General features: G+C 39.1%; 2 protein-coding genes across 2 annotated transcripts; one reads left to right on the top strand and one right to left on the bottom strand.

Annotated features, from left to right (window-relative positions):
* The first annotated feature begins 1167 nt into the window (after positions 1-1167).
* Positions 1168-6770, top strand: amer2 (APC membrane recruitment protein 2). Its single transcript, XM_028005305.1, has one exon. It carries the CDS (start codon positions 1364-1366, stop codon positions 3449-3451), a length of 2088 nt encoding a protein of 695 aa, XP_027861106.1. The 5' UTR covers positions 1168-1363; the 3' UTR covers positions 3452-6770.
* Positions 6771-11818: 5048 nt separating this feature from the next.
* Positions 11819-17705, bottom strand: LOC114137012 (beta-1,4-galactosyltransferase 1-like). Its single transcript, XM_028005490.1, has 3 exons — positions 17372-17705; positions 16517-16989; positions 11819-15327 (listed from the first exon to the last, which is right to left on the bottom strand). The coding sequence occupies exons 2-3, from the start codon at positions 16895-16897 to the stop codon at positions 14659-14661; spliced, it is 1050 nt and encodes a 349-aa protein (XP_027861291.1). The 5' UTR covers positions 16898-16989; positions 17372-17705; the 3' UTR covers positions 11819-14658.
* Between the last annotated feature and the right edge of the window lie 645 nt (positions 17706-18350).

Below are 18350 nucleotides of genomic sequence, written 5' to 3'. Positions count from 1 at the left end.
GCTCAACTGATAACTGTCATATAAACAGATTCTCCCAGCTAAGTGTGGATCTCACAGCTCCTAAAGAGTTTCTGAACCGCTTGGCTGCTTTTTTGTTTAACCTGTCATTTCAAGGGGATGGTCATGGTTTTGTAGATGTATACCTGTTTCATACTCTCTCCAATTTGGGATGAAAAACTTAACACTTCTCAATGAAATCTCTAAAACTGTGGATGTTGTTTTGTAATGTAACCATGTGTGACATTCCTTCATAACTGTATCACTGGTTTGTTGCTTTGAGCTTTTGATGGTGCTTTATTTTTTGCTAAACATCTGTAGCTGTTCTTCGTAGAACAGTTGTATTTATTCTGAGATTAAGTAATTAGTTAAATTCTTGTTGGGCTGGATATGATTTTGAATAATTAGAAAAAAGGGGGATGAATACAATTGAAGGCCACATTTAAATTTTAATTAGTAATGCAAAAAATCATGTATTTCATATTTCTTTTTTTTTTCAAATTGTGCCCTAATTTATTACATAAAATCTCAATAAAATACTCTGAGGTTTGTGGGTGCTTCCTGACAAAGTGTGGAAAGTGTGTAAACTCAACTTTATACTCATATGGAAGATTTGAAATTCCTTAGACAAAAATGTAAACAAACACAACAATATACAAAGGGGTTCTTTTGTCTTCGGCGGTGTTTATATTCACGTTGTCTTACCATTGTGGCACCTTGCACATGCAAATTAATAAAACACACTGAAAGTATGATCATTATAAAGCTTTATCTGTGGACCAGAAGGAACAAGGAAGCAAACACACCCAAACACACACAAGAGGAGTCCTATCTAACTAAAGCCTCTATGTAGATGCAATTGCCACACATCCTGGAACATGCACAGTAAAACTGTATATTGTAGGATGCAAGCAGTGAATTGTGGGAGTTTGAATAAGTTATCTGTTTAACAAATAGTGCAAACAGTGAATTGGTAACAAGCAAGGTGGAGGAGGAGGAGAGAAAAGGGATGGGGGAGGGAGTGGAGGACAGACGCTGGCGCCCTGCCAAAGCTGACGAAAGCTGCTTAGCCCACCCTGTTGCTATGGCTACATCGAGGAGTAGCACCCTCCATGCATGTGTGTGCCTGCCTAGGAGAGAGAGAGAGAGAAAGAAAGAGAGATGAGAGAGGGAGGAGGGGAGGGAGGCAGAGAAAACCAGCAGGCAGGCGTTAAAGCAAGCCAGAGTGGGAGTGAGGGACCACCAGAAAGTAGGGTGGAGGGTAAAAGAGAGAGAGTGCAAGTGTGTGTCAGAAGGGGAAAGGACATAAAGGCAGCCAGAGAAACCAGAGGGAAGCAACCCTGTGGAAGCAACGGAGTGTTGGATAATGGAGGTGCAGTCGGATTGTGTGGAGCCTCCTGTGGCTCCACAGTGTGACACACAGCCTGCAGGGAAGATCAACAAAGCAGCCTTTAAACTCTTTGGGAAAAGACGCACTGGCTCTGGAATGGCCAGCTTCTTCTCCTTCAGGAACAAAGCTGCTGCAAACGGTGGGAACAATGGGAATTCTGACAACGGGAATTCTTTGAATGGAAACAGCTCGGCGGCATCAGCAGAGCTTGTGAGGAGCAAAACACATGACGGGCTAACAGGCTCCAACAACGAGGCTGTGGGTCAGAGAGGGGAGGGCCTTACTAGCCTGGAGGCAGGGCCGGTAAGGTCGCTCAGCAAATCGTTGAGTTTCTTTTCCTTTCTCCGACGTGGGAGTTTTAGGACAAGTGAAAATGGTGGGACAGGAATTGTGAGAAGAGGGAGGGGCCTGAAGGGCTTTTTCAGCAGCATGCGATGGAGGCGTAAAGTGAAAACAAACGAGGCTGAGGGAGAAGAGGTGGAAGGTAAGAAAGCAAGGGACACAGATGCTACAGAATCTGAGACCCCCAAGGACATTACTCTTACCCTTGAGCCACCTCCGCATCATCACCAGGAGGACTGTGCAAGTGCAGAGACAGGATCTAACCTACAAGCATCAGACACTCCCACCACTAGTGTTACCATGACACCCACACACTGTGTTGCCATGCCAGGACCATCTGGTGAGCCAGACTCTCCTTTTCCTTACACACCCACCGACTCACCACTGCGCCCATCTATTCAAAAAGCCAAAGCTTCAATATCTAGCCTCACCCCGTCCCTTACTACACCCCCTTTGGACCGCTGCAGCATAGGTGACCAACCCTCGGAGCCCTCTGTAGATCGACTCTGCTCCATCCTTTTCACTGATGTCACATCTCTGAAGAGCTTTGATTCACTGACTGGCTGCGGTGACATTATTGCTGATGCAGATGAGGAAGGACCAGGGGGTAATGGTGGCAGTGGAACGAGTAGTAGTAGCAGTGGAGGTGGAGGAGGGAGTCTGAGCACAAATGTTGGGAGAGCTGTTGGTTTAACCAGTGCAACAACTCATGCTTCCCCAACCAAACCTCCAATACCTTCACAGATTACCCAGCCTATGTTCTCCGTTCCCCAGAGTTCGGCACCTGTCTGTCTCCCTGCTCGGACCCGAGTGCCTCCTCCACCACAGCAGCATTCTGCTGGAAGTGGTGTAGTGGCCTACATGGGAGGAGGGGAAGAAATGGCAAGTCCAGAAGGAGTGGACGATGCAGACATGCAGGGACTTTGGCACATGTTGCCTTCTGCAGGAGAAAGCTCCCCTGCGTTGCCCCGGCAGTACCAGCCTTCTTCCAGTACCCTTACTTCCACTTATCCCCCTCGCAGCAACTCCCCCAGTGCACTTCGTCCCTCAGCTCAAAGAAGCGCAGAGAGAAAAGCTCCTCAGGTGAAGTCGCTGGGCCTCAGCAAGATTCCAGTGGTTGGTGGAGCAGGAAGCCGGGCAGGTAAACCCCCTCTGCCTCATGCACATGGCCGCCATCCTGTATCACCTGGTGAAAAAGAACTTCTCAGTGACGAAGGTTACTGGGATACTCCCTCAGCAACACCTACAGCAACTCCTGATGAGAGTGGGTTGCAGCGTAACCAGAAGATTGCCCTATCACGCGATAGCTGCTCGGGAGACCACCTTTATGACTTGTACAATGATCCTGAAGAGGAGGGAGAAGATCAGAGGGGAGACAATGATGTGAACAGTACCCCCTCTCCATCTGCAGAATTCAAAATGAGTCCCACCTCCCAAAAAAGTTCCCTTTCAACCTCCTCTTCCTCTTCCTTTCAATCATTGAAAGGCAGCGCCAGCCTTCCCCGAGACTCCAAGATCCCAGTAAGTAACAGACAGACCTCGCCTCCCCACTCTGTAAGCCAGTCTGCTCTGTCCTCTGTACTGGAGGCAGAAACCCCTCCGCCAAAGACCCATGCACCCCAACCAGCCCGCACCAGAATCCCTGTGTCAAAGGTGCCAGTTCGCCGTTCTGGAAGCAAACCTGCCACCAGCACAAGTGGAGGAGCTGCATCCAAGAAGTAGATCTTTTTGACAAACATTTAAGCTTTGCCTTCTAAGATATAGTACAGGACTGGTTGCTCAGAGCCAAAAGTTTCCTGTGTTCAAGAAAATGTGGAGCTGTAGAATCATCAGCTTAAAAATTGCATTCAGATCTTAGAATTTCCCCTAGATTCCTTTCGGTCAGCTGGACAATAATCAGTGCTTCTGACACAAAGACACTCAAAAAAGCTGGTTTCATACATGACTGACCTTACTCGCACTTTGGAGGCTGACTATTGACAATCCCTCTTCACAGAGACAATTCATTCTTCAACTTCAAGTTGTCGGAAAAAGCTACTGACCTGTTGAATTTGACAGTTACTTTGAGAAAAGAACAGAGCACCTTTTTATCTTTGACATTTTTGTATGGAATTCAATGTGACATCATTCAGTTTGATAGGACCTAATTCAATCAAGGTTTTCTGTTATAGTTTTTTTTTTATTTTTAATCTGTCTAATTTGTTATAAATTACCTCCTAATGTTGTGATTTTAGAGCCAAAGCTAAAGAAAAAAAAACAAACTCAGAAAGCTTAGATTTTTTTCCTGTTAACTTCTGGAACAGACTCAACAATATGCTTTTTACTGACCTTCGCTTTTTAAAAACGGTATTCTCTGGACCGCTCACTGATTTCAAAACTGTATGTTTTAGATTTACAAATACAAATACAACTGATGCAGTTTTATAACTTACTTACTTTGCAGCAAAAAAGCTACACTGGAGAAAGCCACACAATATCTATTTTTCTTTTGGAGACGTCCTCTTTTATGGGCTTGTTCATTTTGGCATGTTTCATTGTGTGGATCCCACTTCTACCACACAACTTCAATGACATACGTTATTTGAATTTCTCTGGGATTTACACTGATTTCACTGCTAATGTAAACCTATAAAGTCTTTGCAATATAACACACTGAGAGATCCTTTGCACTAATGCATCTTCATCCAATGCAACCTAAGCAATTCAACATTCAGAATAAAAAAACAAAAAAAAACATGCACGCTCATATTGTCAGTTGCTCTCTGCATGCAGTGCACCAGAGGCACAAAAGTCAGGGAAGATCATGTAGAGATGAAAAGATTTTTGGCATGCACACTGTACTACGTTTGTCATTCTCTTCGTAGCTTACACTGGTTAACTTTTTCCTTCAAGGACACGTGAAAAAACCCCACAAATTTTCTAAGTAAATATTTTTTTTATCATGTTTTCATACTTTTTTATAGACTACTATGTGAAAAAAACTGCTCAGATCTCAAACTGTGATTGCATCAGTGTCTTAGAGCAACTTCCTCTGTTTCTGCTTTTTTCTTTTTTTTGAAAGTTTTGATGTAACCGAATGATAAGGAGGTATTATTTCTACATGCCAGCCATTTTTAAAGAGCTAAGACAGAATGCAAAGCAAACTAGTGAGTTGGCCTTCACTCTTCACCTGCTAACTCTTCTGCTGATGCTGTATAATATGATTTCACGATCCACCGCAGCTGTTTGTAAATCTGAATGTAGCTCAATATCATCAGAGATCCTTTACTCTGTATTTAAAGGTGATGAGCGCAAGGCAAAAGCCAAATTTGCCTATTTTCTACCAACGCTTTGGAAGACAAACGACTGCTTAGTGTGTCTAGCTTTGCAAAACAACACGTTTATAAGCGAGGGGCTCGGTTGTGGTTTTCTGAAGCATTTGTCAGATATTCAGAGACATATGTTAAAAGCATAATCTTTTTTTTACTTTCAAAACATAGGGACAGTGTTGATAATTGAGAGGTCATGTTGATTGAAGTTAGAATATTACAGACATTAAAGTGACAGGTTTGGTAGCAAAGCACCTTTTTAATGTCAGATATTTTCATATGTTTGATATGTACCTTAATGTTTTCCATTATTTACTTTGTTGATATGGACCTAATCTAATCAAACTTTATTGTTATTATTATTGTTTTTTTTTTTTTAGGGTTTTTGCAATTGATCTTGGAACATATGGTAGTCTATAAGTGTCACAAATCAACAAATAAATCATTAAATCATTGTGAAAAGTGTCCATAATTTATATCAAATTTGAGACATAAACTATTATTTAGTTTAATATATATGACATTAAATAATTCATAGCTAGTCATGAATTGATTTCCATCAAAATGAGTGCAGAGGGACCAACATGGTTTTACTCCATTGGTCTTAAGTGGACTGAGTGCAGGTTAAACAATCTGAAGTTGAGGTCTCTTTGATAAGCCACACTCCTCACTGTATTTCAGCAAGTACGCAAAGAAAAACTGAAAAATTTAGAAATTATTATATATAATTTTAATTACGTGAAATCTTAGGCAGATAATTGTTTTAATCATTTGCAAATTTATATACTATGGCTTAAATTATTTATTTGTATACTAAATTTATTTTTCATGAATGGGTTAAATAATAATTTAATGATTTATTTCATTTTGTCACTGGGAAGGATTAACCGTCCTGTGGTCATAGCACAGCGGTCGTACAGTGGGGAAGCGGGTGGGGGATTGTCCTGTCAAACCGTCAGTTCCTGAAACCACTGATACACAAAAATAACTTGGAAAAGCCCAAACCGATCACAGGGTAAAAACATTGTGGGTTACAAATGACCTCATCCTTTAAGACCATGGAAAGGTTAATCTAAAGCCACTTGGATTAATTTAACTATTCTCATCTCAAGCAAATCAAATTAGTTCACAGATTCCCCACCCATGTTGTGTTTTTCCCTTTAATTTATTCTTATTCCTTATGTTATTTTCAAATCTCACGTTTCCTAAAATGATGATTTGCAACAGTTTAAGTAGAGGATAGGGATAGTTTTAACAAAAATATCTATTTTACCAAAAAGGTTCTCTGATGTATTTCACATGAACATAAAAACGACCCTACATCTACTCATAATATCAATGTTAAAAACAAACAAATGTAGATGACTGGGAACTGAACTTGAACTGACTGTTAAAAATGATTTATCCTTCTTAGCTCATCTAATTCTGTTTTCCCAGAGCCTGAGTTTCAGTCAAACTTGTATGACATGATACCCATTTCTTTGATCTGACATGTACGCACTCCTGAGGCAGCCGAACCACTGCCAAATTGAGTTCCAAGTATTTATTGCAGCCTGAAACGTTCTCTCTTTCTCTTCGTAAATATCAGATTTCGTGCAAGAGTTGCAGCAGGAAAAAAATAATTCAACAAACCCAGCAAGTTGTTTTTCCCACTGTGTCACTGTTTTTCTGTTGGCAGTGCCACACTGTTGTACCATCTGTTTTTCATTAATTAAACTGTTTTTGCACTAATAGATCAGTGCTTGGCTCTTCATACCTAAATTTACGTCAAATTCCTCAGGATGTGATATTTTTGTGCCATTTTGATGTTAAAAAATAATTTAAAAAAATGTAATGTCTTTACTTAACTTTTCCATTGTTTCCTAAGGAACAGACAGGATGAGAAAAAAATGGTTTGCTATGAAGCTGCTGCATCACATTTAGAAATAGGTCAGCTTTGGATGACAGTCTTAGGCAATCAATATTTTTTAACGACTGATAAAGCATTTGTTTCTCTTTTGCTCTCTACCAGAAAAAGGCTACTTAGGGTCATGATGATGCAAGCACATTTACAACTTCTATATGATTCCATGTGTACTTAAACTTCATGGAATATATTAACTTATTGTTTCAGGGAATATGGGTATCTCTACAACAAGAGTACATATAGTTGACAAGGTGTGTAAATGCACGAAGAGAAGGATTTGGTGCAGTGCAAGTCCTTTTTATAATGGTGCAGCAGCTCCCTCTTCTCTCTCTCTCTTGTTTTGCACGCTGAGATTTATATAAAAGCCTTACGTAAGACATTCACTTCTACCGGCCCACTTCGTCAAAGCCAGGGATGCTGACAGTGAGAGGGTGCTTGGTGGAGCATGCGTATATGTGTCGGCTGATCTTGTCATTAATCTGCTGGATGAGAGCATTTGCTCTCAGTGTTTGCCATCATTGCATAAATCTGATGAAAGTGCTCAAGAGGGAGATTTTAGTGTTGTGCTGACCTGCAAGGCTCATGTTCTAATTACTAAAGGGCAGAACAAGGCGTCTTGATGAAATGCAAAGCAGAAGCTATGGAACTCTGCAAAGATGCGTCAGGAACTTTTGTAACTTTCATTGAACATCTCGCCAGACTAAAATTGTCATGCCGCTCCATTAAATGTGAATATGAAAGAAATTGTGAATTGAACTGAGTTATTTGAAAAATAGCACCGTGATTGGATTAAAATAAGCTTTAGTGCTTTTTTTGCTTTCTTCAGTGCAGGATAAAAGTTGACCTCCACATTTGTGTGTTGTGGTAACCTGATCACGCTGCAGCACCAGTCAACCCTACTTGGGAGTGCCTGAAACCAAGAGATACACAAGTTACTTGAAGAGATGCATATTAGGTTTCAGTTTTGAGTCTGTTATTGACGGAGACAGTCCTGCGTTGACGGGCACAGAACATGCGTGGAGCCTCTGTGCTCCTATACGTAGTCATGTGTATAATTTAATGTTGCTCAAAGTAATTACATGGTTCATTTCTCATACACTTTACTATCTTGGTTAAAATCTGTATACTGTTAAATGAATTCCGGTACACCTGATGAAACTAATTAATTTCCGTCAACCAATTCATCACTGAAAACAGAATTTTCTACTTCTCAGAAAATTTGAATATTACGTAAGACAAATGAAAAGTATTTTTAATATAGAAATGCCAGTCAAGTATCTTCTTCTTGAAAGTACAGTATACCATAGCTTCTAAATGAGGTTTAGGTCATGCAAGTTTTTAAATTTAACACAATACCATGCTCTTTCCGCCAAATATTTGAATGTTGTAGTGGGAAAATTTAAGATTACCATGATTATTAACTGAATCTATGTATAGCAGTATTATGATTCTTGTGTGATGCATGAGCTCATGAAAAAGACTTCTGAAGGAGTTTCTCTGGCCTTAGCGTATAACGAAATCATTGGCCTTAACATTGCAATAAAGTCATTGGATTGTTTTATCTCTCATGGCTCCTAGTGAACAAAGACGTGTGCTTGCTATCTGCTGTCTTTTCTGCAAATCAAGCTATGTGATCGGAATGAACCTCTCCCTATAAATCTGTAAGCTGTGTTCTGCTCGAGGTTCTTTCTCCTGATTGCGTTCAGTGAGCAGAGACTTGGAATGCTGTAAAGCCTTTGAATAAATACCAATTGAGAATATATTCTTTCTCAGGTTCTTGAAACAGTTTTGCCTCACTCTTTGTTAAAGGAAAATTTCCACAACAATTTGGCGTCACTAATAGGATCCGGCGAGTTGGAGAGGTCGAGGGCGACGAGACATTGGATGCATTGGCCAATCAGAGGAGTTTGTCTTCAGTTCACCTCCAAATTGAACAAGGGGAGTCCGAGGTCTCGTCCCTGCGACTGCTGACCCACCGGATCCATAAGAGCCTTAATAACTTTATCAGGTGAGGACTGTTTCAATTTGGTTTGTTGTTTTTTTTTCTTTTCATGTCTGCTGGGAGAGGCTCCGACACACTACAGCTTGCTAGGGGGACAAGATTTTAGTAGGGCAGTAGCGGGCCGTACTGACAATGCGGGTGCCCTTTTCACCTCACCCCTTTTTTCTACTTCCTAAGTGGAGATCCAGGCTCTCCAGGCAGATCTGGATTTGGACTCCCATCCCCCGGTCTGAAGAGCAGGCCCACAAGACCCTGGAAAGACAGCACCCCCTCCTCCGATGGAGAGAAGCAGCAAAGCTTTGTCATCAGCCCGATTCAAGACCCTCCAGCAGTCTACGTCCACTCCCAGCAGAGAGCAGAAACATGGATGCTCAGCCAAACCCCTTATAGACCCTGTATAGACCCACACCAGATCCAAAACACATGAAGACACTTACATTTGCCCTATGAAGAAAGTGGCAGGCGCGGAAGCAGGAGCAATGTTAGTTCATCGCCCCTTGTGCTGACATAACATCAGCAGCCTCCCTCCTTCCTGAGCTGAGAGAAGATGGTGTCAAGATTGCCACTGAAGGCCCTGTGCAATGAAATGCTTCCCACTGGGCTGAAATATGATGCATGGCTGCAAAAATCAAACCCAGCGATCTTGCCTGCCTGACTGAATATCTCCCTGATCCTGATGTCCATCTCAGAAATGTGGACTACAAAAATGAGAGTTCCAGCATCGACCCCAACGCCCCTTATCACCTGGCCATAGAGGTGCTGTGCAAAGGCCTACAAAAACATTTTCCACAGCGCACTGATAACACCATCCTGCAGACAATAAAGCAACGCCCTGAGAAAGCAACTGAAGATTTCCTTCACTGCCTGGAAGGAGCATTTAACAAATACTCTGGTTTGGCCCAGCCTCCTCATTCACTAACAAACCCTGCGGAAGCCTGGGAAAGACTTTTGTGCTCATATATCCTGGATGGACTTTGCCTGAGGTTGCAGCTCAAACCAAAGCTTCATATGTGGGTTGGCGGTTTGGCATGAAGCTGGCTGATCTAAAACGAAACAAGTTTGCCTCACTCTTTGTTAAAGGAAAAGTTCCACAACAATGTCTTGCACATTTCACTCATATTCATCTATTGAATATGAGATTAAACCCAATTGCTAGTGTACATTTTCCTTCCACTCAACTTTCCATCAAAAATCGTCTGAAAAGCTGTCCTCAGAAAAGCTAACAGAGGAGATCAGCAGCGTCTAATGAATGTAAACATGAAATAGTGTGAAAGTTGGATGGATTTAATTGAAGATGGATTTAATTCACAGGGGTTGTCAAAAATGAATGCAACAGTGGTTATTGGTCAAGTTTGGAAGAAAAATTTTAAAGTTTTTTCTGCTAATGTGACTTGCATCTTAACTAGAAAGGGTGGGTTTTTGTTTATAATACAAAAACAGAAGATATAATGAGACAAACTTTTAAATTATATTACACTTGTGCTAAATTTCAGAAAAATAAACCAGAGTACTGATGCAGGTGGATTTCATGTGAGCACACAAGAGAAGTGATAGTAATCTTCACGTCTTTTGAAACTGATGTCATTGTGGTAGGTAGGGTTTCCTGACCTCAATAAATATGTGGCTGTTAGGGCATGATGGAGCACCATTTGAAAGCAGCACCCCACACTCTGCATGGCAGCCTCTTGGCAGTCGTTCCCATAGCAACTCCAGTAGGTCAACCAATAGGAAGAGGGGGCTGGGCAGGAAGGAGGATAGGAAGATGGGGACGGGAATGGTGGGCGGAAGAAAAAGGGGGTGACGGAATGGGGGTGGGGTTCTTAACACAGAATGAAATAGGAGTCGAACTGGTGCAGAAAAGCACTCATGCAAAAAACCCACTGACTCCAAATCACATGGCGACATACATATTCAACTGTGCTAAGAATAAATCCACCTGGTTTTGTCTGTGTAAACACATAAAATAATCACTCTTGAGACTCAGAGTGAAAAAAAACAGTCAACAAAAAAAAAACATAAAATAAACTAGACTGATAAAAAAGAAGGATCAATACAGTTTTCTTAACTCCAACTTGACTTCTCGCGCTCATGTCAGATTTTATCGATTTCACTGTCTGTCACCATTTTGTTTCTCTTTCTGTAAGTATTTCTTTCTCTTAGTTAACTTCTCAGTCCTAGGCATTCCTGTTAACATGTGTTTGTATCAGTCTTCCCTCTTGTGGATAACTTGACAGTAAATATGTTTTTGATTCAGTGATCAAACGCAACTGGTATTCTAGAAATAAACAGGGAGAGTAGATTGTATTTGCAGGACATGAAGCTGGATTATGTTTTTACCTCACTGATGGGACTTTTTAGTTTTTGAACAATGATTTTAGTGTCTTTTGAAAGAGTCATTTAAAAGTCACATGGCTCTGAGTGAGGAATATAGCAACCATGTGTTTACTTATTGTAAGAAACTCAAATGTTGCTCAAAGAATAAAGCAGAAAGTGTCCAATAGGATTAAATTTCAGTCTGTGAGCAGGAAAGCAAAATTAAATTATGAATCACAAGATGAGCGCTGAGACCAAAAAGGTCAAAAGATGAAAGCTAAGATAACTTATACTTTGGTAACTTAGGAACTAGATGTTTAACAATTGTCTTGTTATGATGCTATCAGATCTGAACCTTCAACAGATGAGTCACAACATAAGTTTTTGTAAAAACAAGAACCTAGATTTTTACTTTTTATTCCTTATTTGCCCTATGTATATAAATATTTCTAATTGTATGTGACCAGGGTAAATGGAAGTTGTTTAAAAAGACTTTGTTTCTGATGCCTGGGATTTCCACCTGTAATAATATATAAAGATGTTTGATGTAAAAACTCAGATTAAAGTTGAACTTGCTTTATTGAGAAAAAGGCACTATGATATCAATGCTTTTTAAAATGTGATGGTGAAGCCCAAATGAGGAATTAAATGTTAGTGAATGGCTAAATCTCTTTACATTCTAATAACATTCCAGTAATATAATTTTGTACAAACTCACTTAGAAATATACAAAAAAAAACCCAAAACAGATAGAAAGTAACAATATGATCTGTTCTGCAAGACAAAGTTGCATCCCTGAGGAGGTACAGCAACAGCAGCAATTTTAGCAATTTTTTTACATGACGTGTTTGATCTAAACCCAGCTTGCTCTGGCAGTATGAAGCTTTTCTTTAAGTGGAATCAAAAGAAAGTTGTACATTTCAGAAGTGTTTGCCATAAAGACAGTCTTGTTGGGCAAAATCTTCAACTTTAACTACAGCAGGAAAATGTCAGTATTTTATTTTATTGTTCTATTTCTGCTAATTTAAAATATGGTATACATGGGATAAACAGGATAATTAAACCAATGGAAATCAGCTGGTACTGACCAGGTTACAAATGATGTACAATGATATGTTACGGATTCATAAGTCTATTCTTTTTGCAGAAGAATCCTCGAACAGACTCTTCTTGCAGAAGAATAGATTTATGATTACATAGGTATTCATAAAACATTCACAGAGACTGAAAGGTCTCTGATGTTGTGTCATAGATTTATGAATCGATAGGTATTCATAAATCCTATCTATTTATGAATAGATAGGATTCACCTATCTATTCATAAATCTATTCATAAATCATTAACAGAAATTTGATAATAATTTTCTTTGGTGCTTGTTAATATTTACTCATTATCATACCAAACCTATTGTTTCACAACAATCAGAGGTTTGTAGAAAATCCAAAATTGGAATAAACTAAGAGTAGCTCTACTTTAACCCATTTATACTCAATTAAAAGTAAAAATCAAACAATCAAAAACAAATAAGTACAAAATAACAGATTTAGGCAGAGAGAAGACCTTTCCAAATCATTGTTTTGAAAATGTAACTAGCTTCTGCCTAACTGTGAAAACAATAACAGTGCTGAAACCCATTACTAAAACACCAATGGTATTTGCGAAATACAGGATGTAAAAGCTCTCAGCCAGGTGGGAAATTTGCATGTGACTTGCACTTTCACATAACACATATTTTTGTTCATGCTTAAGTGCATTACAAAGCAATGAGGGGAGTGACCCTTTATAAAACTAGTAACGCTGCATTTAAATGTATTTTTGTTTTATAATTATTATGATCATTTTAGATCAATGCGGACATTTCCCCACCTTAATTATCATGTTCTGTTGGTATCATTTCAGCTAGTTATGTGGCAGATAACCACAGGTATCATCTGAAAGACATAAAATCCAGTGCAATGCACTGTAAGCAGTCTACAAGGTGTGGAAACAGAGCTATGTGCAGGTTAAGTTTGTAACCTACATATAGCTACATAACAGACATTTGCTTATGTTGTACTTTATGCTATAATTAGTTACCTGCTTTGGATCCTGCATATGGATGGGTCATTCCATTAACTGGTTCTACTGGACTTATTGTAAGTCCCTTTGCCTCTCAATGTTTCTGGGAACTTGCTTTGCTGGGTCTGCTGGTTTTGGCACGTAAAAATCTAATCCGTTCATGGGTGTTTCCACAGTTGCACAGAGTACTTGTAAATATGACAGTTGAACAATGTTGATAAGATCACATAAAATGGGTATCTTATGAGCATGCTAGCTGCACTTAGCAATAGGAACATTTCACTCATTTAAATAGTGATTGACAAAGAAATAGCAAAACAAAAAACTGACAGTGGAATTTTACTTTATAATGAGCTGAACTAATGTTAGTTTTTAAAGTGGAGTCAAGATGATATACGGGCTAGCTTAGAGCTTTTGATATGGCGTTCAATAAAGTTATACAGATCTTCTATCTTTATTATAGAGATTTCATGTCCCCCAGAGTGGCACATACTACAGCCTGCTAGGCATACATTGTCAGCTTGAAGTAATAGTCCTGTCTGTCAATAGAAACAAGCTAAAGCTTTTTTTTCTTGCTGGTGTGCTGCTAAAAACATGTAATATACATTTCTAATTCAAGTCATCTGGTCAGAATAGGTACGTGTAACAGATTCCAAAGGAATTTCCAGAAATGTATTGCTCTAGGCAGTAATTGTAACTTACACAAAGAATTAATGATCTATCGAAAGACCATCTCCAAACCTTATTTAATTCTCAACCACTAAACTGCAAAATGAGAACACATAGAAAGAGCCTTTATTAAATATGAATTTATATTTGTCATGTAAATTGAGACAATTAAGTGCAAATAACAAATGTATCGGGGAGGGGGGGAGAAAGAGACTGCAATTTGCAGACTGCATATAACTACACAACAGACATCATTGGTTTCAAAAGTGTATTAGTTTTGCAAGTCACAGAGGTATCTAAGCTATTTGGTACTGGTGGAACTGGTCAGATAGGAACTGACGAACTTGTCAGACAACTACAAACCGTAAATGTTTAGGCTTCTTTTAACATGCAACTCCTAACATTTTTATGGATAAAAAAAGTTCTGCTTAATCTGATGGCTATCATAATTTTCACAATTCTAGCCACAAATACCATGCTCCCTTTATGGCTAACCTGGAGACATTCACACAGAGATGCTTTTCATAAATACCCCTTCACCAAAACTGCCAGCCATTCAGTTATTTCAGTTCCATCACACACATCAGCTTCACAAATGTTTTACCATGTTTTACAGATCACCAGTGAACCTGAAACTACACTCTGTCTTTCACCCATATTTTACAATTTCCATCAACTTGCTGGAGCATGAATGTCCACAGTAATAAAAGTAAAATATAAATCCTTTGAGATCTCCTTGACTGTGTAGCTGAGGGTATTTAGTCCATCGTTATCCATGGTCTCCTTTGTTCTACTAAGTTTTCCAGGATTCTCTGGATTAGGCTCATTGTGCTTGTCTCTTTGATGCCTGACCATCCTGTACTTTCCAGTCACTCCATCTGGTCGAGAAATGGACATTCCACGGAAGATGATGCGCCTGTAAATGTCGTCGTCCTCGCCGCCCCAGCCCCAGTAACTGTTTGGACAGCCATTTATTTTAGAGAACTGTTGCTTCGACAGTGAGGAGACCCCACCAAAGTAGGTCTTGTAGGGTAGATGAAAGTTAAACTTGTCCATGGCCACAGCCAAATGTCTGGGATTGTCATAGCATCTGTAGATGTTACGGTCATCAAGAGGCACCAGGTCAACATCAGAGAAGACAAAGCAGTCATAATCGTATTCCTTCTGTGCTTCTACAAATCCAACATTCATCAGTTTAGCTCGGTTGAAGATTCCTTCCCCATCCTGGTTGAGGATGTACACGCCGTAGTCCAGCTGCTGTCGGATCAAGATAGGATGCATGTAATAAAGCCAATGCACCAGGTGCTCATGTCGATTTCGGAATGGGATGATAACTGCCACCTGAAAAAAAAAAAACAAAATCATGTGTGAAATTACTTTACACATATACTCATGACTGTCATGACAAAATGTAGATTTTTTTGATTTTCTTCCTTACTATTGCAATACGGTTACAAATGGTAAGATTCCCAGATGTGGGTTGGGTTACAAATATGACCCAACCCAAAATTTGATAAAATTTTTTAGTCAAATTTGACAAAGTTTGACTAAACTTGATAGTAAATTTAGTAAAATTTACTATCAATTTTACTAAATTGATAGTAAAAAAGGTTCCAACTCCTGTTTAGCACTTCAGGTTTGACACCGTGTTCATTATAAACTCCCAGGACTCAATCAGTATTGTTCAGGTGTTGTTTTTCAAAAGAATCATGTAAATTCTTCTTAGATAATTAACATTAATTTAGAATTTTTTCTTTTAGTTGTAGAATCCTGTAATAACATTTCATTTGTCCAAGGTTTTTTTTTTGTTAATGCCTTATAAGTCTATTTCTCAACCATGTTGAAAAATTTACTTTGGAACTGAAGAGGCCTTTTAGATGAGAATCTATGGTGGGTAGACATTATTTTTAGAATTGTGGTCAAGAAACAAGAGGAGAAGCCGAGTTAGCTTCTACTTAAGCACCTAGGAAGTCCATTTCTCCACTATTTTGTGGAGTGTTGGAATAATCATAAAATAACTTCAACAATAAAAGTGAGCTTGTTTTGCTTCTAGTTTTTCTTTTCATCTTCTTTACCTTTTGCTTGCAAATACAAAGTGTTAAACTGTTCATACACCTTACTTTTTTCACATTTCACAGTCTTTCATGTTTTTATTTGCATTTTATACTTTTATACTGCACCTTTACCAGCCTCTGTGTACTGAAAAATAGTAGAAAGTACAGAAATTCAATACACCAAACAAACAGGCAGCTTGTGCTGGGAAATTGAATAACCTATCAAACTCCCTAATGTAAGGCTAAATAGGACCAGATTTTTAACTCATACATTTCAGTAGAATTTTCACTGTTGTCCATTTTGTGTAACATTTTGTATAATTTTTCAAAAATGATTTGCCTAAATAGTTTTTTTTTTTGCATTCTGAATTAATTCAGTCTTTCATGACTAAAAAGTTTATGTTTTGTGACATAAGACATAATCGTAGCAATTTTGCTATTTGCTTTTAATAGAAGAGTTGTACGTTTTTTCCTACCTTGTGTCGGGAGATACAGTCAGATGGCTTGTACCGTCCTCCCATCTGAAGAGAATAACTTGCCTCCGCTTTCACGCTCTCTAATGTCCGTTTTGTATTGAACTCCACCTTCAGAGGCCCCTCAAGTCTTGGTGGCATTTCTGGACATAAATCCAAAGTCTTGTTTGGAGATCTTGGCATCCTTGTGGTTTTATGACTGACCTCAATCCACTTTAAATTATCTTGTAACTTCCAGGAATATGTCTGGTCTCCATTTACAGCAAAGCGGTGAACAGCAGGAATACCATAGTAAACATTATGATTGTAGTATAACATCACAGAATAAAACACAAGGCTGAGGAAGGCAAAAAGTGTCAAGCAGGCCACGAGTTTTTTCAGCATTTTTAAAATCCCCGATGTTTTGCGCTTGCATGCTGAAGTGACCTTTCACAGCTCTTCTTCCTGTAGTTCTCCCTTTGCAAGTCAAACCTCACCTAAAAACAAGAGTAACCAGATCTGTTTTTCGTTTTTTTCTTTCATCAACTTCCTTGTTTGACACAGCAGATCAGGTTTGGCTACATACCTGTGTGTAATAATCATAAGGTGTAAGGTTTCAAATTTAAAATGGTCAAAGCCATTTTTATGAGTTACAATTCAAATAGCAATTACATTTAGTGATAATTACCATGAATTTAATTGTATATAAAACAAGTACAGTATTCACTCCATTCAGGTGTTTTCTCAACAAAAATTGTAATCAGGAATAGAATGTCTTAAAGGAATATTTGCTTGACTTACTTACTTAAGACAATTTCACGAGGAATAAAAGTTCAAAATACTAATTCAATGCAGGAGCAAAATAATGCCAAGACAAACCTTAAAGAAACTATATTTTGTCAGATTGTGCCCTCTACAGGCATGTATTTGATGGTGCCGAGTCCTCAGCAGGCCAAACTCAAAACGCCGTCAGGAAGCCTTCATAGAAAGAAATCTGCCAGACATTTTCAACTTGATGAATTTCTGTCTGTTCTGCTACCTGTGGCGAGGAGCTGTCCATGTGATCCAGTCTGTTTATGTCTTTGCTCTGTCTCAAAAAGGTACGCCCGTTAAACACCACCAGCAAAGGACTGGCTCACGCTGAATAGAACAGAAATGAGTGTATTTCCTCTTAGAGCAACTTTCGGAACTGGAATGTCACTGATAAGTAACCAGCACCGCAGACTTCCCTTTTACCAGAAGGCTGGCCAATCACAGAATCGGTAAGGGGAGTGCCGTCAAACACAATATGAACACTGGACCCAGGCGGAAAAACCCCCCAAATAAACCTGACAACAGGGTGTTGTCACAGCATGCAAACAACCAGTAAAAAACAATACATTTTTGTGGAGAAAAAGAAGAGCAGAAAGGTTTCAAACATTTCCTCACCCAAAAGAACCTCAGGTTTAATGTTATGAAATGCCAAAGATTCTTGTTTACAAACAGAGTTATGCAACTATATCTTCTCAGGTATTCATTTGCAAAAAAAAAAGGTCAGCTTATCAAACAATATTTTTTTTGCAATGTAAAAGAAGATAGAATTAAATTTAGCATCCTACAAGAGAGTTCCAAAGTCAACAAGGCTTAAAAACATGTGAACTAACCCTGAATTTTGTTGTGTTAGTACTACAGCGGTGGCTGTTCAGCTGCAGAACGTGTGACAAGTGGCATGTAGAAACAAGATTAGCAGAGACACTTTGCCAAGTAGTTTGTGGGAAATTGCAGCGTTTCTGTTTCCGCCATACAAGAAACCTTTTTGTGGTAAACAGACACAATGCGGAAACAAAGAAAGCTCATGTGCTCATGTTTCTATTTATGT

The sequence above is a fragment of the Xiphophorus couchianus genome, chromosome 21 (assembly GCF_001444195.1).
Source record: "Xiphophorus couchianus chromosome 21, X_couchianus-1.0, whole genome shotgun sequence".
Classification (NCBI taxonomy): Eukaryota; Metazoa; Chordata; class Actinopteri; order Cyprinodontiformes; family Poeciliidae; genus Xiphophorus; species Xiphophorus couchianus.
This window is presented reverse-complemented; position numbering and strand designations above follow the sequence as displayed.